This window comes from Brienomyrus brachyistius, chromosome 12, assembly GCF_023856365.1.
Source record: "Brienomyrus brachyistius isolate T26 chromosome 12, BBRACH_0.4, whole genome shotgun sequence".
Taxonomy (NCBI): domain Eukaryota; kingdom Metazoa; phylum Chordata; class Actinopteri; order Osteoglossiformes; family Mormyridae; genus Brienomyrus; species Brienomyrus brachyistius.
In genome coordinates, this window is record NC_064544.1 from 17,722,206 (window position 1) to 17,746,056 (window position 23,851).

A 23,851-nucleotide genomic window follows, 5' to 3' on the forward strand; every position below is an offset into this window, starting at 1 on the left:
GCTCGCCTCCCTTGATGCAGTATACATACTGAGATTACATGCTTTTTTCTATGATTTGTAATAAGAACAGGAATATGACAGCACATGTCGAAGGGCAATGAGCGAGAACCGCGTTCCCAATGCACGACTAAGCCAATCAAGCAAACGTGTATGAGAAGGACTGTATAACTGCACTCAGGGATAAAATCAAGTTTTGTTGAGAGCCCAGCTGAAAGGAGAGAGCTTTGGAGGCTGACGGAGCGCTCCCCCACCTCCTTGCCTGTCTCCCCCACCCCCCATGTTGTACCCATCAAAGATTCATGCAGCAGCTGCTCACGTATAGCCCTTTATAACATCAGAAATAAGCCATCCATAAACAATGACGAATCAAACAAACACAGGGCCAGCCCAAACACAGTAAAATGGATCCCATCGTGTACTCGTGAGAAATAAAGCGTCACCTAATCGGACGGGCTCTCACTTGATACCTTGAATCCTCCGTGCTTTGTGTGGCAGGTAGGGTTTTGGTCGCCTGCCTCCCGCTCCATTTTTGCATGGTAATTGGGTCTTCGGGGGGCACTTACGGTAATGAGCTATAGGATTAATTTGAATCTTTGACCCCCTGCCCTTTTTCCACAACACCGCAAATCCTGACTGTTATATAGCTCCATATACTGTACGGAGCGGCTACTCACTTTTGGCAGGATGACAAAAAAGCAGAAAAAGCGCTGTTTTGTTAAATGATCGCCAAGGCCACAACGGCACAACAACATAAATTCATCCCAAATGTTTTAAAGAAAAGTAACAATTCATGGAGCTTCTTTACAAATGATGTAAGGTAAATTCACCAAAAAGGCTGCATCTGTTACGGAGAAATCTTATCATCACAGCTGCAGTATATAAAAATCAGCGAACTTGTAGACCATCAAAAATAAAGCTGTTAGATAGCTGTTTCTGCTATTATTCAAATTTAATGTAAATATAGATCAAATCCATACGTATTTTTCCGGTTACTCTCAAGACACTGAATGGTACGTTGTAATATGCTGCTCTTAAAACAATAACAATGCATGTGTTCTTGCCAGCTACTTAATCTACCTCTGTGATGAAATGCTGGCTTCTCTATTGCCGTTTTTGTCGCTTGGATGCACCGTCCCGTTAATCACTGTCACCGCGTCGGCCTCTCGCTCCCGATGACAGTGTCCGCTAGGTGGCAGCATCGCCGCTCTCTCCGCGCCCGGCGGCCCGGCGCACCGACACGGCCACGTTGTTCCCAGTGTATACCCTCCTTCTCATCGCAATCCCTCCCTTCTTCTCCGGTTACAGTAGATCCATCTATCTTCCTCTCGCATCGCACTGTGCTGTCAGTATCAGATAGACCGAGCTGCTTCCATGGCGAAAAGCGGGCCGAATTTTTGTACGATAGGAAGCTCTTCCCCGCACCTGTACCTGTCCCTGCTTCTGGCCGCTCACTGGGTGTCATTGCCGGGCCACGTACACGGTGACAGCGGTGCTCTGCACCGGAGCAGCGGAGAGGGGACGCTTGACAAGAGCGGCGGCGGAGTGTTTGCGCGGAGCTTCGCCGATAGCGGCGGAGAGCCGGGCGCCGCGGGAGCCGCACGCTTCAGGAGAGCACCATCCCAGGAGAAAGTGTCCCTTCTGAGCAGCTCCTTCGTGCTGAAGGGGGACGCCACTCATAACCAGGCGATGGTTCACTGGACCGGCGAAAACAGCAGCGTAAGTGCGAATTTTTGACCATTTCAGTCACTGCAAACTGACTTTAGTTATTGTCGCTGCTGCTCCTCTCCATTGGCAATACTGGCCAGCGACAAAGACGCCAACTTCTGTGTTGTCCTCGGACCGCTGCCCACACGCACAAAGTGTTGGTCTGGTTCACATGTATTAGAGCCAACTGACAGCTGTATGCAATATAAATCTCAATGCGTTTTTATGAAAAGAAAATTGTTGGGGTCCCTGATCACCGCTGCCAATTGCCGTAGATGAGAAGAGGCTGAGTAATAAGGTACAGAATCATCACCTGTCCTTTGTTCACCTTTTTAAAAGCGATTGTGTCAAACTGGTTTCTCTGCCCTCTAGCTTCGTGATGGATACTTCAGCTCTTAAACCTGCCCCCTGCGCAATGGGAAATCATGTTTTATTCCTACAAACATATCCCAAGTGAAACTTTGTTTCATCATTATGGTCATTGGTGCTTTAGGAATCCCTGTTATTTTTATTATGAGTTGTTCCTTCCCGCACAGAACTTTTGAGAAGGCATGAATGTATATAGGATATGGGAGAGTTTTGCTAAATAAGACAAATAAGCGTTTGCTTAACAGGTTCGTGGCGATATCAGCGATGCGGAGCCGCTGCTTCTGGGGGGGGGGGACACTGGGTGTCCGGCGGAGACGCCGCCGTTACCGCGGGGATGCCCCCCTCCCCAGCCGAATACTTCGGGCTTCTCTACCGTCCATATCAATGATCGGGCTCATTATTCCCCGAAATTAATTAGTTCCGCTGTTCTTTTCAAAGATTTCGAGTGTGTGTATAGCCACATTTAAAAGGGGCTTAAATTAAGGTGTTTATTAAGCTTCGTCTGAATGTGAGTTGAACAGGACTCGGAGAGGTTTTGCTCTACCTCAGTATTATCTCTAAATTGCATTATTTTTTATGAATACACAATTTAACTCTGTATGGCCTTCCTATGCAACCTACTTTCTGTAGGCCTATTTAAAAGTTACATTACATGCACTTTATCGCTTTTAATGTACGGAAATTGTTTAGGCATGTATTATTATTATTATTGTTATTATTATTATTATTATTATGCCTATTTAAATGACGCTGTGGCGTCTCCAATCCTATTTGTAATTCGCTCTGAGTAGCGCGTCCTGCTGATTTTATTTTAGTTTTATATACATCGATCTGCTGAGCCTTCGACCCCCTACCTGAAACACGGTTTCTTAGCAGACGTGTGTACCGGGTTAGCGTTATGCTTACTCTGGTTACAGCTTTCTTGTGTAAAGGTAGCAGAAAGTTGACTGCGTTTGAGCCAGGCAGTGATGCGGAGAGCCCTCGGACTGTGACCGAGGATCGCATGTTTCTAATAGACTCTGTTCAAGGGCACTTACGGTACCCTGGGGAACCACAACAAACGTCCGTTTATAGCTCTTCCGTGTGGCTGTGCGTGTGTTGCGGGATACATGGCTTTGTTAGTATGACTGAGTGACTATGCGTGTGCGTGTTTCTCAGTATACAAACTGCCTTTGTGTAAACCTGTGTGCTTTGGTGTGTGCTCTATGATTATACGTGGTTAAATATTTTTTCTTTTTAAAAAATCTGTATATGCTATGGCCATGTGTTTCAGTGCATTGCCGAGTTATGATGGGGATGTGTTCTGATTGAGCTCCCTTACTGTGGAGCGGTTTTTCATCTCCCACGGTCAAAACTGGGTACCATCACTGGGTGGGGTGGGGAGGGGGTGCAGAGGAACTGCGAGGGCGTAGGAAAAGCAGCCCGGCTCACTTGTTGTTTGAGTCTTTCTCTAAGTGCTGTAAATGGTCATTTTGTTTGAAAAGTGGGCGGTGGTGGGAGGATGGCGTCCTGTTTTGGGGGTGCGGTGGGCGGTGTGTTTTGGACAGAGTGCCGGTAGGAGATGGTGCTGCAGGGCGCCTCCTACAGGGAGGCAGCAGGTGTGCATCCTTTATTGAGCTTTCCAGTGCATTCGTGGCAAATAATCTGCTTTCAGACGGGACTTTACAAATAAGTCTGCTTTACTCAGCAGCAGATTCCCTGGTTCAGCTGTCAGAAAGTTCTGCTGGCTTCCGCAGGAATGAAGAAGCGGGACAAACAGGGGGAGGAGCTGATCCACAGGCAGCTGGCACTGTCAGCCTGCGTTGCTCCCTGCATTTCTGCGCTTCTTTTTGGTCAGAGGCGTCTTTAATGTCTTGCCTCCTCCCCCACACGGACACCAGCGCAGATCCCGACCTGTACGCGCTGTCCTGGGAAAGCTTTGATTGACGATCGCCAGCGATTATGTTAACTCGGCTGGGGCTGCGTAAAGCCCCCGCCTGTCACGCAAACACTGTAAGCACTCGGGCACCTATAGTGGAAGATGGCATTTAAACTTTCTAATGATGTTTCCCGTGCTGTTTCGCTGCTCCGGCAGCACGTTATGAGCTCATTCTGTCAGGGTTTTACCAAATGCCTTAAAATAGCGTAAAATGGCGAGATGCGTCACCCACGTCCGAGAAGCGGCAATCAAGGTTTCCTTGGAAGGGCGGAATATATTATATTTTACGCTTGTCATAATTAATTTGAGCGTCAACACTCTTTCTTCCCAAATAAGCACCGTTAACTGCGTACATAATGAATTACCAGGTCAAGTCGTCTGGCGTTCTGCAGCGCTTTTAGGGACCCTAGAGAAATCTAACAAAAATGATATGGTTTATATAGCACGGACATGGACATCAATCGCATAGAAAACGACTTCCATAGTTTTTAAGTGCCGATTTCAAAGGCAACTTGCATATCATGCATGTATATGCTCCGTTTTTGGCGTTGAGGGGGTCCCCCTGCCCACTCAGGGTAGGAGTTTGGCTCTTGTCCCGAATCTATATGGTCAAAGATCAAAATATCCGAATACCTGAGTCTTATCTGCTGATAAAGTTACACACGTGTTTTATTGCTTTCCATTAATTCAAATTCTGCTGAAACGGAATACAATGAATTGTAGGAATGCGTGTATTTGGGAGATGTCTATGGATTTCTGACCACATGGACCCCGTAGCACAAAATGCAGGGTGGCATGGAGCCGAATTAGATTGGTCTTTGTTACTACCACAGAAGAACACGTATGTCCAGAAAATAATATCTTAAAGCCGAAGTGAGATTCCGAGGATTCCCATAGCGGGGCATCTCAAGCCTGCTTTGCGGCTTGTAATTAATGCGGTTTAATTGGACAGCTATGGAGTGGACGAGTACCGTATTTTTAAAATGACCTAGGTGCATCCCTCTCCTAACCGTTACTCAGACGTCAATGTTATGGATATATTTAGCGTAAACAAAGAAGACCATGGCAACCTGTTTGCTTTGTTTCTGCAGCTCATTTGCCTAATCGAATTAAATAAATCAGTTGCTGAATTGCGCCGTGGCTAATAATCCGAATAAAAAGTCATACGGATTCGATAGTAATTGTATGTGGCACTGTGCTATTTTAAGGGCAAAAAGAGAATTATGTTGTAGACATACACTATAAATAGAAGTGCCAACAAGAACGTACAGAAATACAAATTAATTTCACAGCTGAATTTCTTTCATTTAAAGTTGAGCTGAAAAACGGTGGCGGAAGAGATCGATCTCCCTCGGGATGGAGACTGAGATCCGCCCGACGTGGCTCATCAGCGAGGCGGCGGCCGGGTCCGGTGACCCCGTCTCGCTTGCCCCCAAGGTCTGCCGCGGGCTCTCTGCGAGCCCCGGGGCTTCTGGGAAAGCTTCTTCTCTCCGTTTATCAGCTCGCTGCTTTAGCACTGATGGCATCGAGCGGCCATTTCATCTCCACCTGGCTATAATAGCTCAGGGTTGGCATTTTTTGAGGCAATTCCAAGAGCTTGGTATTTGCCGGGATCTAAACTGATCTCCATCCATCCTTCCATCCATGCTTTTTCTAACTGCTTATGTTGGTCAGAGTTGGTGGAGGTGGGGGTGGTGGTGCGGTAGGGGGGGGGGGGGGGGGTAACACAGCGTGCAGGGTTGGGGTACAGCCTTTATGGGATGCTAGTCCATTGCAATACACCTATTTTTGTTGCTTTATCTGTATAATGACTGAGATTACATTACTGAACATCTTCATTTATAACCATTCACACAAGCACATGCAAATACATCTAACATTCTGTGTTTTGCTCCTTAATTATGAGGGATTATGGATTTTAGAGAATTTCAGGAATTATTTCCACATGGATAAGATAAGATAAGGAGAGTCTTGTCTTGTTTGTAAGCATTGTTATGCCCCCGGGACCCCCCGCCAGCCACCCCCACCGGGACCAGTCAGCTCAACTATGACTGTGAGAGCTTAATTATACATGTCTAATGCGAGCCAGCTGCACCTAGTCATACGTCCCCTCCTCAGCTGGCAGCAGGCATTTCCGTGCAGGAGCTGTGTAATTGTGAGCTTGCACACTGATAATGGTACGCTCCGCATCATCATTTTGCCTGACACATCACACATGTTTAGCTCCATAAGATGTTGTCCTAAAGGCTGTCCCTTCCCTACAGACACCCCTACACTAAGGGAGATGGTTTGCTCCTGAAATCCGAGGTTTCCATGCATGGATGTGACCCTCGTGAGTCGCTAACAAAGGTCACTTTATCGGGGACGTTGGTGACACCCTTGGCTGACCTGTGATTGCGTGGACTTGGGTTGTGATTGGCTGAGGCATTAAGGATATAGTGGATGGGGTGATTTTTTTGTCAATATTTAGAATAATTCTCCCCAGCAGTAACAGCCAAATGACGATGCTTGAAGTGACATTTTATTCGGTAGCCTCGGGATGTATAAAGTTCTTTCCTTTACGTAAGTGACTTTTTCGTTGCACAATAGAATAGTTTTTTCACTAAGGTTTACAGTTAGGTGTTGAATATGCCTGCAGATACATTTTCTCAATGCAGACTCTTCCCATTTTGCTAAAAAAAAAAAAAATTCACCAATAAGTCTCACAAAGTGCTTGTAACATCTGGCTCGACGGGGAGGGTGCAGAGCAGGTGGCGGTGTGGGAATTCAGAGGCCTCCTGTGATGAATGAACTTCCGCTCAGATAAAGACCGAGTGTGGGAGAGCCGCGCGTGTGTTTGCGTGCGTGAGCCGGCTTCCGGGTGGGTGTAGCGGTACTTGCAGGTCTTTGGCACGGCGTTCCCCTTGGAGGTTCCCCTCGGGGGTTCCCCTTGGGGGTTCCCCTGCAGGATGCTCTCCAGCTGCTCACTTTGTCAAGGCGGGGGGCTCCTTCCATCTTTTCACCTAGGCAGGGAGCACAGTGTTGCTTCTTTACGCATCATCTGCGCTTAATGTGCGTAGTTTATGGTTCATCTTCAGCGGTTGATATAATCGAGACCATTTCCTGAATCTACTTCCCAGCCAGCAATAGAGATGGGGGGGCAGGGTGGGGGGGCAGGGTGAGGTACATTTCTCTCTCAAATTGTCCTGACATATTGCTGTTCTGACCCCAAGGCTGAATACATCATTATGGATCCTATAATGGCTCACATTTGAATTCTAATTGAACAGAGTCTTCATTATTTACAAATTACCATTACAATTTAAGCAGAGTCTTGCCCCAAGGTCCAATGTCATTGGTGTCAAATAAAAAAAAGCCTCTTTCCGATATGTGTTCCGGTTACGATGCGCCGTAATTAGCGAGCCCTCGGGGCAGAAGTGACGTGACGTCCACCCCGTGTTGTGGCTTAGGAAGCACAGAGATTCTTGCCTGTCCTCCCCCTCACTGGGGGAGGCATGTTTAGGACGGGGCCACTCGTTTCACGGTATGTGGGGGTGGGTGACAAGAGACCTGTAGCATCAGGTAGTGTCCTGTGTGAAAATAAATGGACCGAACCACATCCAGGCTTGTGATGTGTGGCACAGGGCAGGACAGGGGGAGGTTTTAAGAGTTTGTCACTGGACTGGGGGCACTGAGGTGCCCTGATGACCTTTCTCAGCGTCCCTTTGATGCTGTTCATGTTCTTTAAAAATCCAGGGGACAGGGGCAGCTATCATCAGTTGAGCTTGACACTTGGCCTGCTTTGTGGGGGTGTGGGGAGACCGCCGTTAAGATCCGAATGAAACCAGCGTCCATTTGTCAAATGCCCAAATGGCAAGCTTGAGGGTACAATGAACATAGATAATTCCCATGATGCTCCCCCAGATGAGTTGGCATGAGTCTGGGCAGGGCTATGATGTGCCCAGAACCCACCATCCAAAACAAAGAGGAGCTTGGTTGGATGTGGGTGCCGGCAGTCTGCTGTCAACATCCTCTTAGAAGCTGGAGTCCACCTTTCTCACCTATAGGATAGACTGGCCCTGGTTCTAGGGACAGAACAGTCATCACTGCTTAAACACATAACGTGCTGAGCCCTGGGAGACCTGTAGGGGGCACATGGGCAGTGGCTGACCCGCATGGCCTTGATCACATGACCAGCACTGTCAGTTACTCCCAGCATCAAGATTAAACCGTGAAAACCTAGTTAATTTGTTACACTTTCTCCCAAGAGCAGGGGAGGTCAAACACTCTCCTGGGGGGGTCCTGGACAAACGGCCCCCTGGGACAGTGGGCCAGTTACCCGCTTTATCTCTCTGGGTTACAGCATGAAGTGGGGAGGGGGGCAGAATCTGCTGAGGGGCAGAGAAAAAGTGTTATGGGCTGACAGCATTTACCCCAGGTGGATCAGTAATACTGAGCTGTTAGTATGTAAATACGTCGCCCCCCCCCCGCCCACCCCTACATGACAAACTCCACGTAACCAGCCATCACAGGCAAATGCCTCCCGCTTCCCTTAAACATTTCGTACTTCGCCTTATACACTGAATGCAGATTTAGCTCATTTATCTTCATTTTTTTTGTGGAATGCAGTGCACGCCTCTGCCGGATCCTCTAATTGTGCGGGAAATAAATATTTACTTCAGAGCTGCAGAACTTGAACAGGGACGAGTCCCTCTAGAAGCTGTGGGGGTGGGGGGGGGGGGGGGCGTTATTCGCTGGGAAATGAGAGAAGGCTTTCAAACTGGTCCCTCCTGGATCGTTGGGGCAAATAGGCAGCCCATGGCGGGAGGGGCAGAGGGTGGAAGGAGGCGAGACGCAGCCCCTGCCATGGCCATCCTGGTGATGTGGGTTTGCCAGTGTCTCAGCACTGGGCATGGCCCCCCCATGAGTAAGAGCGCGAGAAAACCAGCCAGGATTCAGGATTCAAAATTATATTGTCATACGAACAAAGTACAGAATACTATGATATTCTTACTTGAATGCCTCCTTCAAAGACGAGACAATTAACAAAGCAGTGCAGCATTACAGTAACTAGCATTAAATAAACAATAAATAACTAACAAATAATGTATACTACTGACAAAGTAACTAGCGGCTAGAGCGTCTATTGGACAGCAGAGATTCGCGTGTGCAGACAGCCCGTCCCGGCTGGGAGCGTGTGCATGTTAATGCCGCCATGTGGCCATGTATGTTGACATGCACATGTAAATAGTTATGCATTTTTTGCATATGAATATGTGCGCCTGCATACATTTGCATATGAATGTGCATAGTGGAGCGTATCGAAATTTGCCTGAGTGAATCACTCCGATATGTGATTCTCAGACTGTGGTGAACCTCAGCCCTTTTTCCTTTAAAGACCGGGCAGGTTGTCGGTTCGAATTCAAGCGTTGTAGCTCAGAGAAAAGCATCTCCAGCTTCATTAAAACACCCAGTTGATTTGCATCCTTAAGACTGCAAGCTGAGTCAGGTTAGACCAGTGCTTCCATACCCCGTCCTCGGAGACGCTCCCAGCTCCTTGCCAGACAGTCCACATTTTTGCTTGGGAGCTGGGTGGACTGTCTAGGGGGCACTGAGGACTGGGTGGGGAAACACTGGGTTAGATAAAAGACATTTGTGCAGGACAAAAGAAACATTTAAGTGATGAGAAATTAAGCAGAATCACACCTTTTCAATGAGCTGTGCATTTATGTGCTGTAGGCTTAGTTTTCATGCATGACTGGCATATTAATCAGAGGATTTGAGCGCTGGGCTTTTCTGGGGGTGTCAGCACAGGCATTTGAAGGGTTAACGGATCTCGAAGATCTGGAATGAGGTTTGTTTTGCGCAGCGTCATTAAGTTGAGGCTCTGGATCTCATTTCATCAGGTCATTGGTGCTTGTCGAGAAGGTGCCTCTGTCACAGCATCAATAGACAGCAGACCTCCTGGGTGGTGTGTGTGTGTGTGTGTGTGTGTGTGTGTGTGTGTGTGTGTGGGGAGGCACTTTTACTCTCTCGACTTTTGTCCCCCCGCCTTATGCCTGTCCCTATGAGCCTACGGAATTTATCTGTGTGTGTGTTTATGTGTGGATTATGTTATGTTACATTGTGGGGACCAAATGCCCCCTGCAATGTGTTAAAAATGTGTTTCGGGTTCCCACAAAGATCTGTGAATGCAATGAAAAAAGTAAAAATGCCAAAAGTCTTGTATGTAATTTGTTTGCTTATGGTTAAGCTTAGTGTTCCCCATAGAAATGAATGGAGAGTCCCCACAAAGATATAATTACAAAGTTGTGTGTGTGTTTTTTTTTTGTGTTTGTGTATGTTTGTGTGTGTGTGTGTGTGTGTATGTTTGTGTGTGTGTGTGTGTGTGTATGTTTGTGTGTGTATATGTGTGTATGTTTGTGTGTGTGTGTGTGTGTGTGTATGTTTGTGTGTGTGTGTGTGAGCCAGCCGGCTTCGTGAGTGACTGTGGTCGAGGTTGAATCTCCTCCAAGCCTCCCCCCCCCCCCCCCCCCCCCCGCTTGATGATGGATGCAGATTCATGGAATATTTGTCCCTGCTAACAAAAAAAAAAAACAGCAAAAAGAGCAACAAGCAGAAGAGCAGCTCGGCACCTCAAAGTGTGTCTTCATCAGTCGTTCCAAATAAAACCTGTGTTTTGCGTGCCAAAGGCGGACGTTTACCCATGCGAGACAGAAGACATCTTGACAGTTTCAGTTGGGGGGGGCAATCTGACCTAACGGCGAGGATTAACGGTGACGTGAGTTTTATTTCTGCAAATGCTGTTTTTTTCATTTTCTTTGGCAATCTGTTCTAAGAAAAGCTGGATCGGTCTATTTCATAATGTTATTTCATTACAATGCACTTCGTACTGTAAATATACCGACACAAAAGGCATAATTTTCCATTCAAATGAGATAGTTCTGAAACGATAACTGAGAATAGTGTGAACAATTAGTCTATCATGCCAAGAGCAAATCTTTGGGACGTGTGTGTATGCCGATGTATTGTATCTGTCCAGTAACCGCTGTGTCGGTGTGATTTAGAGATCTTATCTCCTGAAAAAACGTTGCCACATATTTTGTGTCCTGGGAAAGAACAGCTGTTATTTGGATTTGGTGCCCAGTGGATTCTCACTTTTCTCTGACGCCTGGAGGGCTTTTGGACCACTAGGAAATACTCAGTGTTTGGAGTTTGGCCTTGCCCAGCATTCTCCAGCAGGAGACGGCAGCATAGCAGCTCACAAAGTCTCGGCAAGTCTGTGGATGACTTAAACCAATGGGAATGGCAGGATTAGAGAGGTGTGAGGCTGATAGAACTCATGCATTTACAGCAAACCTCCACTGTAAGGTACAAGGGAGACTCTGAGGCCTAGTCAGGTTCCTCATACATCGCAGTTGGGGGGGGGGGGAACAGAGACCGGGCCTTGAACTCCCACAATGCATTGCGTCTGGAGCTCATCCCCTTTGGCGAGATCAGCCCGCATTCTTAATGCTCCACCAGGACAGCAGGACACTGGGGGGGAAAATTACAGTGTTTTTTTTTTTTTTTTTTTTTCCTTTTCAAATCGACTTAAAATAATGACTTGAATTTCTCTAAAACATCTGGGGCCCAGTTCAGCTCCTGGGGTGACTATCTGTCAGTCCCGTGGACCCGCTTATCCAGAATCAGGACACAGAGGAACACCTGCCTCGGACTGCTGGGAGTTTGTCTCTGGGAAGAAAAAAAATATATATATATTTTCGTTTGATAAGCAGGGAAAACCAATTGCAGGTGAAGCACTCTTTGCCAGTGCGTTGTGCCTCCGGTGGTATCAAGGCAGAATGAATCGCAGTAGCGGAAACTCAGAGGACAGAGACTCCCCCATGGGTGCGAAGAGCATAATAACTGCCATTGTGCGGGGGCAAGGAGCCGCTATCGCCCGCTTTTATTACGCCCTGCCTTGCTCTCGGATTTGACTTATTTTTGCATTGTATTGTGTAAATAATTTTCTCCACCTGCTTTCAATTTGAGATACAATTTACTGGACCTGATAGGCCCTTGTGTTGTGCTAAATCATTCCCTGGTGATGAATAAATTGAATTTTCCCATGAATACGTTATCAGGTGGGGTGTGATTTATGCATTGGCGGCAGTGTATTAATCGTGTGGCGGGGGCATAAACAGGAGGGTGACGGAGCCCCTTACGGCGTGCTGCGGGCCCCAGGCCGGCGGGTCATGCCTGCCCCCTTCCGGGTTGCGTGTGTGTTTATTTTGATCGGTGTGTGGGGCTCCGTGCTTTTCCATGTTAGCTTACATTCTCTTGCTCCAGCATCCAGCCAGCCACGATGACCCAGGCGGACCCTGAATGTCAATCCAACATATTCATCTGTCTGCCGTAAACCGTCAGTGTGCTGCTGTCAGTGAAACTCCCCCCGTTCTTTTAATTTAATCCCACTTATTATTAATATTCATTGATGCGGGCTCCAGGCTGCCTGCGGGCTGCTCAGTCCATTACAAAAGGCACAGAGGAGAGCTAGTGGGCGTCCGGTAATATTAACTCACGCTTTGGTACTCCTGCAGCATAATTAATATTAATCTTGGGAGCGGCAGCAGCCTCCTCGTTCACACGAGACCTCCTCCAAATGGCCCACGTGGATTCGGGAAGGTCTGAAAAGAAAAGAAATGAAGGAACTAGTGGAATTAAATTTCGGTAAATTGATTTGAAACGTTTCAGGCTTCGCTCCTCTGGAAGTGGTGGCGTTTAAGAGAACTGAAAAGCAGCACTTTGGCCAACGCACTGCAATCTTCCTGTCTGTTTTTTTTTTTTAATAGTCAAGAGGGGTTTCATTATTTGTTTTCACTGGAAGATGATCAGGTTACTGTTATATGCCTGTTTTGTACAGATTTCATTCACCTTTATGAAAACAATTCCGTTCAGGTTACTCGCGCTAAGGGCGCAGTGACAGTCGCTGAAAGGGATTCAAGATTCCAGCCTTTTGTTGTGGGACGTGCTGCGTCATTAATCGCCACATTGGGCCGAAGAGCCCTGCCTTCTAATCTGTTATTCTGCGTCCTGATGCCCAGGGAGATACCGTCTGTTGTGATTTATCAGAGGCACCTCTGGCAGGGCCCTGCTTTCCGAACAGCACAATGAGGAGGCTGGCATGAATGATGATAGCAGGTCTCACCCTGGTCAGCTGTAGCCCCAACTCTCTCTGCACCCTCTGTAGGTGAAGGGTTCTGCAATCTCTGTGGATAAAGGGGCTGTGGGGCCTGTGGATGATTTTGAGGCTGTGTTACAATCCATTTTCTGTTCTCTCCGTGTTGATTGGTGACGTGGAGGAATGAGTGTTTTCTGCCCTTTGTGTGAGATGCCTGTGGTTGGCTGTTTCGCAGGCCGCCGATAAGGGTCGAGCTCCCCATCAGTGAAGATCAGAGCTGCTCTGCCCACCCCCCCCCCATCAGTCCTCTGACAGGCCTCTGTTCTTGGGCCAAGCTCCCCATGAGAATCCCAGATGAACCGGCTCATCCTTGCAATCCCAGGACCGTTAATTTGCTATGGAGACTGGGTTTTTCAGCATGTAATCCACCCTGTCACCACCGTGCCTCCGTCAACACCCCCCCCCCCACCCTTGCAGTCTATTCCCACGTTGGAGGATGTCGCGCCCATCCCTGGCGCCAGGCTTTGACCTTGGGGCGGTTCTCTTTGCCCGGGGGCACTGCCAGTGAGCGTGCAGTGGTCACATGCCTCTTACCCAAACCTGACATATTTCCATGGCTTTCTGACCAAAAAAAAAAATTAAACGACCGAATGGAATGTGAATGAGTTTGCTGTGCGGTAAGAGACCGTCGCCATGGATATGTCTTGGTTTCTTTATGACTTGTTGTCTTGCCCGCCAGCCAATTGGAGGGCAGCGTGCAGCCAGACGCAGACGTAGCTATGAGGACTGCTGCAGCCGATATTTTGTTTTATTACCTTTATTAACAGTCTTTGTTGATTTGTCCTCCGTTGTGAGCACGTCTGTGGCTATAAAGGAGAGAGGACCTCACTATATGGGCTATTTTCTTTGGCGCAATAGGGCAGTATTAGCCGGAGCTGTATCGTTGTAGCTCAGGGTGCAGGGGGCGTTTCTATTGGCAGCGCTGTATGTGGAAATACCCCCCCCCCCCATGTGGCAGATGGCACGGCCTGAGGCCCTTTCGGTCACCCGGCAGTGACGGGCAGCCTTGGCTCCGTCCCATCGGCATCATGGACTCATCCCGGTGTCCCCCGAACATGGGCGTGTGTCAGCGGTATCCCGGGGGAGGTAACTGACTCGCTGCCCATGTGGCAGATCGTAAGGTCATAGCTTTGCTACGGAGCTCAAGGGTTAATATTAGCATCCCAAAAATGTGATGGAGATTGACCAGTTTTCGATGGTGGCTGGCTCTGTGTAATCTGTATGGTGGGGGGGGGGATGATTAAAAGTTTTTATTGCATATTTTTATGTAAATTGCACGTGTGAAACCCCCCAGGCTCCTAGCCAGAAATTAATTTGGGGTCGGGTGGGGGTGCACCTTGGTAGATTTCACCCGACCGAGGAGCAGAAGCACATTTCAAAGGGGCTTCATACTTGTAATTTTAGTGACTGGCTAGCATCTGATCAGCAACAAACTAATTTCAGGGGGTGGGGGGTTTCACCTGTAATTTTAATATGCTTGGTGACCCCCGTGATAGACTGACATCCCTTCCCCTACCCTGGCTGGTAGATATGTGGCTGAATTCCAGTGTGAATGACTTTTCAGAGTCATCGCAAATGAACATACACATGGACATAAGCTCAGCTCTCCAACACTGATGCAGTGACCTGCGATTGAGTGTGACAGAGCGAGCCTGCTTTCTCAGCCTGACATATCCGGATATGTGAAGAGCACAGGCTGGCTGCTGTCAGAGAGCTGAATGGCTAGACGGCTTGGTCAGAATTACTTTATTGGTCCTTGGCCTACGGTGGCCCACCAGGGGTCTCACACAGCACCTTTGTCGGGGAGCCCAGGATAGCCAATCACAGTGAATTTTGGTGCCTGTGTGGGAAGGGCTACTGAGACAGCCCTAACATGTACTCAGTTCACTCCACATGAATCCTCTTCTGTCTGATCCCTGTGATGGTTTTAACTGGGGTTGAATGCCGGAATAATTAAATGCCACTCTGTGCCATCCTAGTTTTTAAGCTTGGTTATTAAGTGCTGAAGAGACCGGGGTCGAGACAGATGTCCTTGCAGTGTGAGTCTGCCATAATGGGAGGTACTGCACGACCTTGTACCCTGACCTCTGATGTCACATTAGCCTTTGGATTGCTTTTCACCCCATTGTTTGGGTGAGTTCTCATTCGCCTGAAAGTACTGGCACACCAGTATGGAAATATTGGCCTTTACAGTAACCAATATATTTTTGTCTAATGTTACAGACACCAATAACTGGCCAGTCTCTGAGCTCCACAAATCTGTAGTCAGTGATGCTACTTCTTATAATGCAGCACTGACTTGGGAACCTGTAGGTTTTAAGTGGTGAAAACCCTCATCTTCCATTATGGAAAATGGCTGATTGTCCAGTGTGATCATCTCCATTATTTTATTAGTTATGTCTTTAGCTGTGGTCCTACTAACTTTAAAGTGTGAATTTTTGCCAGCAATATCAACCAAAACTGACACCTCGGACCAATGCTAATGTTTTTGATTTTTAATGAACGTCAGCCGATATGATATATCATGCATCTGCAACTAAAAGACATCAAGAATGTTCTATGGAGAGGTAACCCCAGCGGTGAATGGGTGAGGTGACCCCGGTGGTGAATGGGTGAGGTGACCCCAGCGGTGACTGGGTGAGGTGACCCCAGCGGTGAATGGGTGAGGTGACCCCGGTGGTGAATGGGTGAGGTGACCACAGCGGTGAATGGGTGAGGTGACCCCGGCGGTGAATGGGTGAGGTGACCCCAGCGGTGACTGGGTGAGGTGACCCCGGTGGTGAATGGGTGAGGTGACCCCGGCGGTGAATGGGTGAGGTGACCCCAGCGGTGAATGGGTGAGGTGACCCCGGCGGTGAATGGGTGAGGTGACCCCGGCGGTGAATGGGTGAGGTGACCACAGCGGTGAATGGGTGAGGCAGCTTGCCTGGTTGCCCCGTTGCTCTTTATTTCAGGTTGCTTGAGTGGATGTGAGTCATGCTGATTGCTTTTTCAGGTGACGCGACTCCAGCAGCTGTGTGTGTGTCTGTGTGTGTGTGTGTGTGTCTCTGTGTGTGTGTGTGTTGGGGGGGGGAAGACAGCCTCCTCTGTCTTTGGGAAGGGTTTCCCGCTCGATGCCAAAACCCCTTCCAAAAAACAAAAATCAGGTCCTCATGAAAGACATTTCTGCAGAATCGTTATAAAAGCGAGCCAAGGCCCTTCTGTGAGAGACAGGCCGCCCGGAGCAGTTATTCATTATCTCGGCCAGCTCTGGGTGGCCACGCCGAGAGTCCTGCTGCTTTTATGGAGTCCATTTTAATTAGTGACTGACTGAAGGCTCCAACACCAAGTGAGGTGACTTGCTCGCTAGCAAAACTGTCTTTCAATAGTAATTAAATGCAGAAAGAGCAAAGGCCTCTGTACCCAGGGCCTCTGGTAGACCAGTTCTGCACAGACTTGGTTTGAACTTTCTCTTTCCATCCCATCTTCTCCATTGTGAAACCACCCATGACTTTGGACTTAGAAGAAGGTTCGACGGTGCTAGAGCCGGACGGCCAGGATGTTTTGAAAGAAGAGCCGGTCTTGAGGTTTAGGACATTTATACTGTAATTTATTTAGCCTTCATGCAAAGTAACTTAAAACCTTAGAGGGAAGTGGAATTATGTGCAGATGACCGAAAGCAGAGGTCCTTCGCTGAAGAGACCCAGGAAACACAGTGACTTTTCGCTCATGGTGAAGGTCACACCCGTGATCATGACAAGAGTTTCCAACTTTCACGCATCTAGCGTGACACTCACACTTTCTGGCTATCATGCTCACGCAAGAAATCTTATGGCAAATATTTATTTTTCTATTTCAAACCTAAACTTAGCTACATCAAAAGCATACAGTCTGTGTTACAAGGTAATAAAACTGCTACATACATGAGAATACGTGTGCAGAATTGAAAATCTCACGGAAGTCAGCTGACCACAGCTGGCAGACCTGTCGTGATCCACGCTCAAGAAAAACAAAAGACAGGAACGGTCAGTTTCCCGTCTATTTGGCGCCGATTCATACCACAGGCAACATAAAGGACGGAATATAAAATGATGGAATATGTGTGGGATTCGGCTTGAAGCAGCAGAATGCCAGTGGGATTCCTCCCAGAGACATGGCTGGACTAAAGTGCAGGAACACTTTGATCTTCATGTCAGATCGTGCTCTCAGTGTTATCGGAAATGTCTGCCCAGTGACCAAGCTAAGACTCAAGCTAAGACCAGCCAGCGAGTGACCTCAACCCCTAGTTCCCTGTCAGCTGATCACTTTTGTTTTGCGGTGTTTTTAAGAGGTTTTGTGGTGGGGGGAGGTGGGGCAGGGCAGACAGAAATCAAGTTAAGGTCGGGCACACTAATGTGATGTTTTGGCTACTGCTCCTACCTCCAAAAAGCAATATTCTCTTGTGAAAGTAGGACCATAGTGTCACACAATGGCTCTTTGTGAACAGCCTACCTGCCATCTGAGAGGGCCTACCTGGGAACGAGCACCTGTAATTACCCTCCAGGCATGTGGGGGGTCACAGGTCAGTGCAGCGCAGTGGAAAGCAGTGACGGCAGTGCCTGGGCATGTCACGCCTGGCCAGGGGTGACGGCCTCCTGCCGGGGAAGGGGGCAATAACGGCGACACCCGTCTGGGAAAACCAGACTTAAGGAACTATGAAGCTTAGCAGTAGGGGAGCAACAAAGCAACTTCCCTTATTCAGCTGCACCGGCATGCATACCAGTCCCCCAGTTCAGTCTTTTCCATACTTGTTAACATTTAGGACAACCTAATGTCTGTCATGTGTCTTAGACATGGGGAGATCGGGTCACATGACAGACGTCTGCATCTGCGGGGAGTGAACGCTTACAGAGAATACTTAGGTTTCTCTCATGCTTACATTGGCTTACATTGACTTAAACCCAGACTTAAATGATTCTCCATATTGTCAAAGCCAAATCTCTGCTACAGCGCCCTGCTGTACAGAGGCAAAACACGGTAGCTGCATATTTTACCAAAAGTGAGTTCTGACTGAAATCTGGTCTCTTAGGGTCTGTTTTAACTTTTGACAAAGTATGCTGGTCATATTTTGCTTGGTTTTTCAGAGGACATTAGGCCTGTTATTGACCTACCTGAAACACATACGGGTGGGCAGTCAAAAGACCTCGAAGCTCTTTTCCTTCAGTGTCAGTGTAGTTACCGTGTTTCACTTCTGCATGGCAGAATGCTCACAGAGGATGCTTTGATTTCTCTCCTGCTTCCATTGGCTGGCTTAAACCCAGAGGCTTATAACCAAACGATTCCCCATATTGTTAAAGACAAATCCCGGCTACAGTGCTGTTTGCGAGCAGCACCCCACACGCGCCTCCCGGATGGATACGGGAGTGAAGGAGGCGGCCTGCCATGCATGGTCAGCTTATCGATTTGCGGCCTGCCTCTGGATTCTGCTCAGGCCCCTTGAGGAGATCTGACACGAATTGCCCGCATCACACGTCTCCTCCATATGGGAGATCAGGGTGAGCGCCCCCTACAGGCAGACGCCGACGTTTCGAATTGATTCGAAATCCATCGAGGGGGATCCGGAATGCGGCAGTAATCAGCCGTGAGAACAGAAGCGGTCCGGCCGACGGGGCGTGAAGTTCACATGGAATGTGGCGCTGCATCCTTCCGGCAAGGGATCGTGTTCAAAGTAAGAATTAGTACGGTAATCAGGAAATGATAAAAGAAGGAGTCAGCTGGAGTGGGAATAGCCTGGGCATGAAAACCGTGCGGTGATTGATTTGTAGCCCTAGCTAAAGAAGGAACAGGAAGCTGTCATAGAGATTTAACTCGTGCGTGTCGGCGGAACCGCGTTTGAGCTGTGCGCGTTCGCGTTGCATGCGGGACCTATTCAGTGGCCGCCTCAATTGAACAGCTCATAACGTGTTTAATTAAAGGTGCTCGGATTTAATCAGCCCGCTGTCCGGGCTGCCCCAGGCTCAGGTGCATCACGGCTAATTAACACATTGTAATTAATTTGCCAAACAGCAAGAGATGGGATACGGGGTGATATGGGGAACTCCGCAGGTTTGTTCCGCTGTCATTGACAGGCCCCCTCTGTAAACACGAGGCATCTGGATCCCGTCCAGTCATTTTCTATTTCGGGCCACGGTAGTAAGAAAGCGCCATCAGCCATCTGCATCGTCCACGTTCTAGCGAGCTCACCACGTTAAATCGCAGACGTATGTGGAAGGTGTTGTTTCTGCATCCCCCCCCCCCCGCCATGTGAAGGACGCTTCGTGTGATCTCACTGTGTCTCACATCAGTGTCAGGGCTGCAGTGAGAATGTGTGTAAAAATCACAGTCAAGATCTGTGTGGGCTGTGAATCCACTCCATCTCTGCCAGACCGATGCAGTTGTGTATGTAATATCACCCCCCCATGTGCAGTATAAGTCGTCCGGCTCTGGAATGCCCGGAGATTCCTACCTGTCCCTTCTTGGAATTCCTTAGACACTTCTCGTTCCCATTCTCCATGAAATAATGAATCTGAATGTTTTTGAAGGTATGCACAATCGTGCCTTTAATTAGATTCGTGCCGAGGCAGCCATATTGCTCAATCAGAGTGAAGAGCAGATCTCCTGATAATAGTTTGGGAGATATGATGTTTATCTGTGTTGGGCTGTCCTCCAGGAGTTACTGCAACTCCAGTGCCCAGTGTCCTTCCTGTAAGAGTAGGGAGGTGGGACTAGAAGTACCTGCAGCCCCACCTGTGGATGGCCAACTAAAGGACCAAGAGGCTTGGTCTATCAGCAAAGCAGGGACCAAGCCAGTCAAGATATGTGGGTCAGGGCTGCAGCATCAATCCATGTAAATAAGCTGAAGTACATTTAATATTCAGGAGATGCTTTTGCCCAAAGTGGCATACAAGTGAGGCGAATGGTAGACGGTAATACTGGCCGTTCATCAATTTCTGTGGACCCCTGCAAATGCTCTTTGGGACCCCGGGGGAGATGAAGACCCCTGACAAAAGAAAGCCAGAGACAAAAAAATAATGGTCTTGGGCAATTAAAATAAAAGAAAAAAAAGTTATCAAAGCAAACCAAAGCAGCAAGACAGCTTCCAACTAGCAGCTTGCTTTTTTAGCCTTCTGAGCACCAAGACATGCTGTAGGTCCATTTACGGTTCTCCTCTGAATCGCACTGAAAAATACACGGGGCATTTAGGTTTCAAATATCTCCTCTGCAGGAAGAACGTAGCATACAAAGAACTCAAAGGACACAAAGGCGGAAGGGTGGGTAAACGGTTAGGCTTAAATCACATCCGTATGCTAAATGGTAAGCCTTTCAAAGACAGTATTTTATAAGAAGACTGTTAGAGAGAACAAGTTTGCCCATTGATGTATTTGTTTTGAATGGCGATGCGATTGTAATGTTGCGGGTGAAAGGATCCCATTACGCACAAGATAACTATTATCCAGGGCAGAAAGACAGAGAACTTTCAATGGACTCCTGCCCTTAAACAGGTTCTCCAAGTTCTTCTAGTCAGGTTCATCCATTCATTGAGCGACAGTGGAGGATAAAATCGGCAGCAGGAGAAACGCTCTCTTTCTCCCTTTTGTATAAATTCTGAAACCTGTTTGCGTGTTGATTTGAGGTAGTCAGAGGTCACCTTGTCTTTCCTGAGGATCTCCGCTTTACTTGGGACGACCCAAATTCTGATTTCACCGAAGGCTTCACACTGAAGACGAGGATGTTTCCAAGACCACTGTATTTTTTTTTTTTTTTTTAAACAGTCGGTTTGGAGTAGTCATCTGTCCCTCGATCGCAGCCCTACTTTGCGTATGACTACTCAGCACGTAGGGATGTGATCGATCACAAAAGAGCTGCAGCATGTCTTGTCACTAGCGACCGTCCCATTATCTGTCAGTGACATGGAGGAGGAGGCGAAATGCGATTTTGCGTGTCTTTTTAAAACACTTCTGCTACGCATGCTGACGGGCACATCACATGCCGTAAAACTGCAGTAGCAGGCTGTGCCGCGCTGACTTAAAAACGAAGCGCAGCCACACAGTCTGAACCATATCAGAATATCTTGACTCCTGCCTACAGAAGTTGTCACCAATTTGTTTAGTTTTTTTTTCTTTGGAACGTTCTTCGGCGAGCAGATGTGTCCTCCCCTTCTCAGTCTGTGTCTCTGCTTTGCGCTGAATGAATACGTTATCAGTCATAGGACTACCTGACGGACCCCACGAGAGCGGAAAGAGAGGCTGGCGATGCAACGATGCCCTCAGGCTGTGGAAAATCCCATTTCAGATCATGGGATTCCGTCCACCCTTACAGTGTGACCACAGCCCAGCATTTCTCCAGGATCTCTCCCAGTGCTGGGCATATACTGTAGGTTAGTTAGCGATTGCTAAGGGAAAACCGACAAGGAACATTATTAATACTAAAGATGGTGGTGGTTGTCCACCAGGAGATGGGTGGGGATGAAAGGTGGGGCTTAAGTCTTTACTGGGAGTGTCTGATGGGATTGGCCCGCACTATTTAAGCTACAGTGTCCTCCACAATTATTGGCACCCTTTGTGAAGATCTGTAAAAATTCAGCTTTTGCCGAAGTAGCTTCATCTCACACTGAAAAAGATGAGGAAAATCCAACCTTTTGTTCACATGAATTTAATCAAAGAAAAAGAAATCCGTCATCAAGAAATAATTCTTTTTAACGAAAACACATGTACCACAATTATTGGCACCCCTGAGAATTATAGTAAACACAATGTAACTGAAGCATGTTAGCCATGTAAATTGTACATATTTGAGTTGACTAGAGTGAATAAGAACCTTCAAGCTGTAATCCATGACTTCCTGGTTAACAGGGATACAAACATGAGGTGACACAGAGCCCAAATTCCCCTAGCCATCCATCAACATGGCAAAGATGAGAGAACATACGAACAAAATGAGGGAGAAGTGTGCTGACCTTCATAAGTCAGGGAATGGGTATGAAGAATATCTACTCGCCTGCAAATGTCCATTTCGACTGTTATGGCAATAATAACTGGAACTGTTACAAACCAGCGTGGAAGAGAACCCAAGTTTACTTTGCCCCATGTACAGTGAAGATGATCGTCAGAGAGGCAAAAACATCTCCAAAGATCACTGCTGGAGTATTGCAAGGCCAAGTAAAATCTTGGGGTTACCACGTCTCCGAAAAAACCATCAGACGCCACCTTCATGCTAACAGATTATTTAGAAGGTTTGCCAGAAAGAAGCCTTTTCTGTCAGTTACTTAAAATGTAAGTGTCTGGAGTTTGCAAAACACTACTACAACTTTCACTGGAACCAAATTCCATGGTCTGATGGAGCTTATTGGCAATGAACATTAAAGGTGGGTTTGATGTAAAAAGAAGGATGGCTATAATGAAAACGGTAAAATATTGTGGAGGTTCTGTGATGTTCTGGGGCTGTTTTTCTTCCAGTTACCCTGGAAACCTTGTTAGGGTCCATGGCATTACAGACTCCATGAAATACCAAGACATTTTAAATCAGAATGTGGCTGCTTCTGCCAGGAAAATAAAACTGGGCCATCATTGGATCTTCCAGCAGGACGGTGATCCTAAGCACATGTCCAAATCAACACAAAAATAGTTAGCTGACCGCAGAATCAAGCTTCTGCCATGGTCACCTCAGTCCCCTGACCTGAACCCCACAGAAAACCTGTGGGCTGAGCTGAAGAGGAGAGTGTACAAGAGAGTGCCGAGGACCCTGGATGATCTGGAGAGGTTCTGTAAAGAGAAATGGTCTCAGATGCCCTGCTCTGTATTCTCCAACCTTATAAAATGTTATAGGAGACTCAGTGCTGTTATACTGGCAAAGGGATGTTGTATAAAGTATTAAATGCAGGGGTGCCAATAATTGTGGCCCATGTGTTTTTGCTGAAAATAATGTTTATTTGATCAAGGATTTGTTTTCCTTTGATTAAATGTATTTCAACGAAAGGTTGGACTTTTCTAGTTTTTTTCAGTGTGACATGAAGCAACTTCACCAAAAAGTAGATGTTCTTCTAACCCTTTTTACAAATGTTTACAAGGGGTGCTAATAATTGTGGAGGATACTATATTTGGGGAGGCTAAAGAATAATTTAAGGGTTCTCCCCTAAACAGCCGTAGCACCATCCCTGGTGTCTACAGTCACCTAAGCTGTTTGAATGGACATTTGCGCACGTTCTGAAAATGGCCTCTGTGGCTCTCTCAGTCCGGGGTCTCTCTTATCTTCTTCCGCTAGCATTAAAAGAGCTTTCTCCTGGGATCGGGGGCGATTGTCGCGCACGATGGAGACCCCAGTGGCTGTGTTTCGGAATGTGGGGATTGAGTCGTGCTCATTCTCTGGCTTCTCGTAGGAGGCAGGAGATTCTTCAGAACTTACCACTGTAGCTGATGGCCACCAGAGGGTGAGCAGGTGATAACGAGAAGGAAACACATGGACAAAGTCCTGGAGCTCACTTCTCGGCTTGCACGTTTTAAAAAAGAAAGAACCGTAATTTGGAGAGACCCCAGCTGTGTTTCGCTCTGTCTGAATGAAGCTGTTCTCTCGCCGGACTGCTTTTGATCTCGTATTTACACTCGTAGACTAACTGGTGTAGCATCTGCTTCCGACAGATAAGGCCGCCTTGCTGATTATCCCTG

General features: G+C 47.6%; 1 protein-coding gene across 2 annotated transcripts in view; it reads left to right on the top strand.

Annotated features, from left to right (window-relative positions):
* Nucleotides 1-1,267: 1,267 nt before the first annotated feature.
* Nucleotides 1,268-23,851, top strand: part of sorcs2 (sortilin-related VPS10 domain containing receptor 2) — a 197,394-nt gene continuing 174,810 nt past the window's right edge. The window contains exon 1 of one of the 2 annotated variants that reach the window (XM_048971460.1): nt 1,268-1,716. In XM_048971460.1, coding sequence (XP_048827417.1) covers nt 1,372-1,716 — 345 coding nt within the window. In that variant the 5' untranslated portion in view covers nt 1,268-1,371. The remainder of the gene's footprint in view (nt 1,717-23,851) is intronic. The other variant, XM_048971459.1, reaches the window with a different exon arrangement.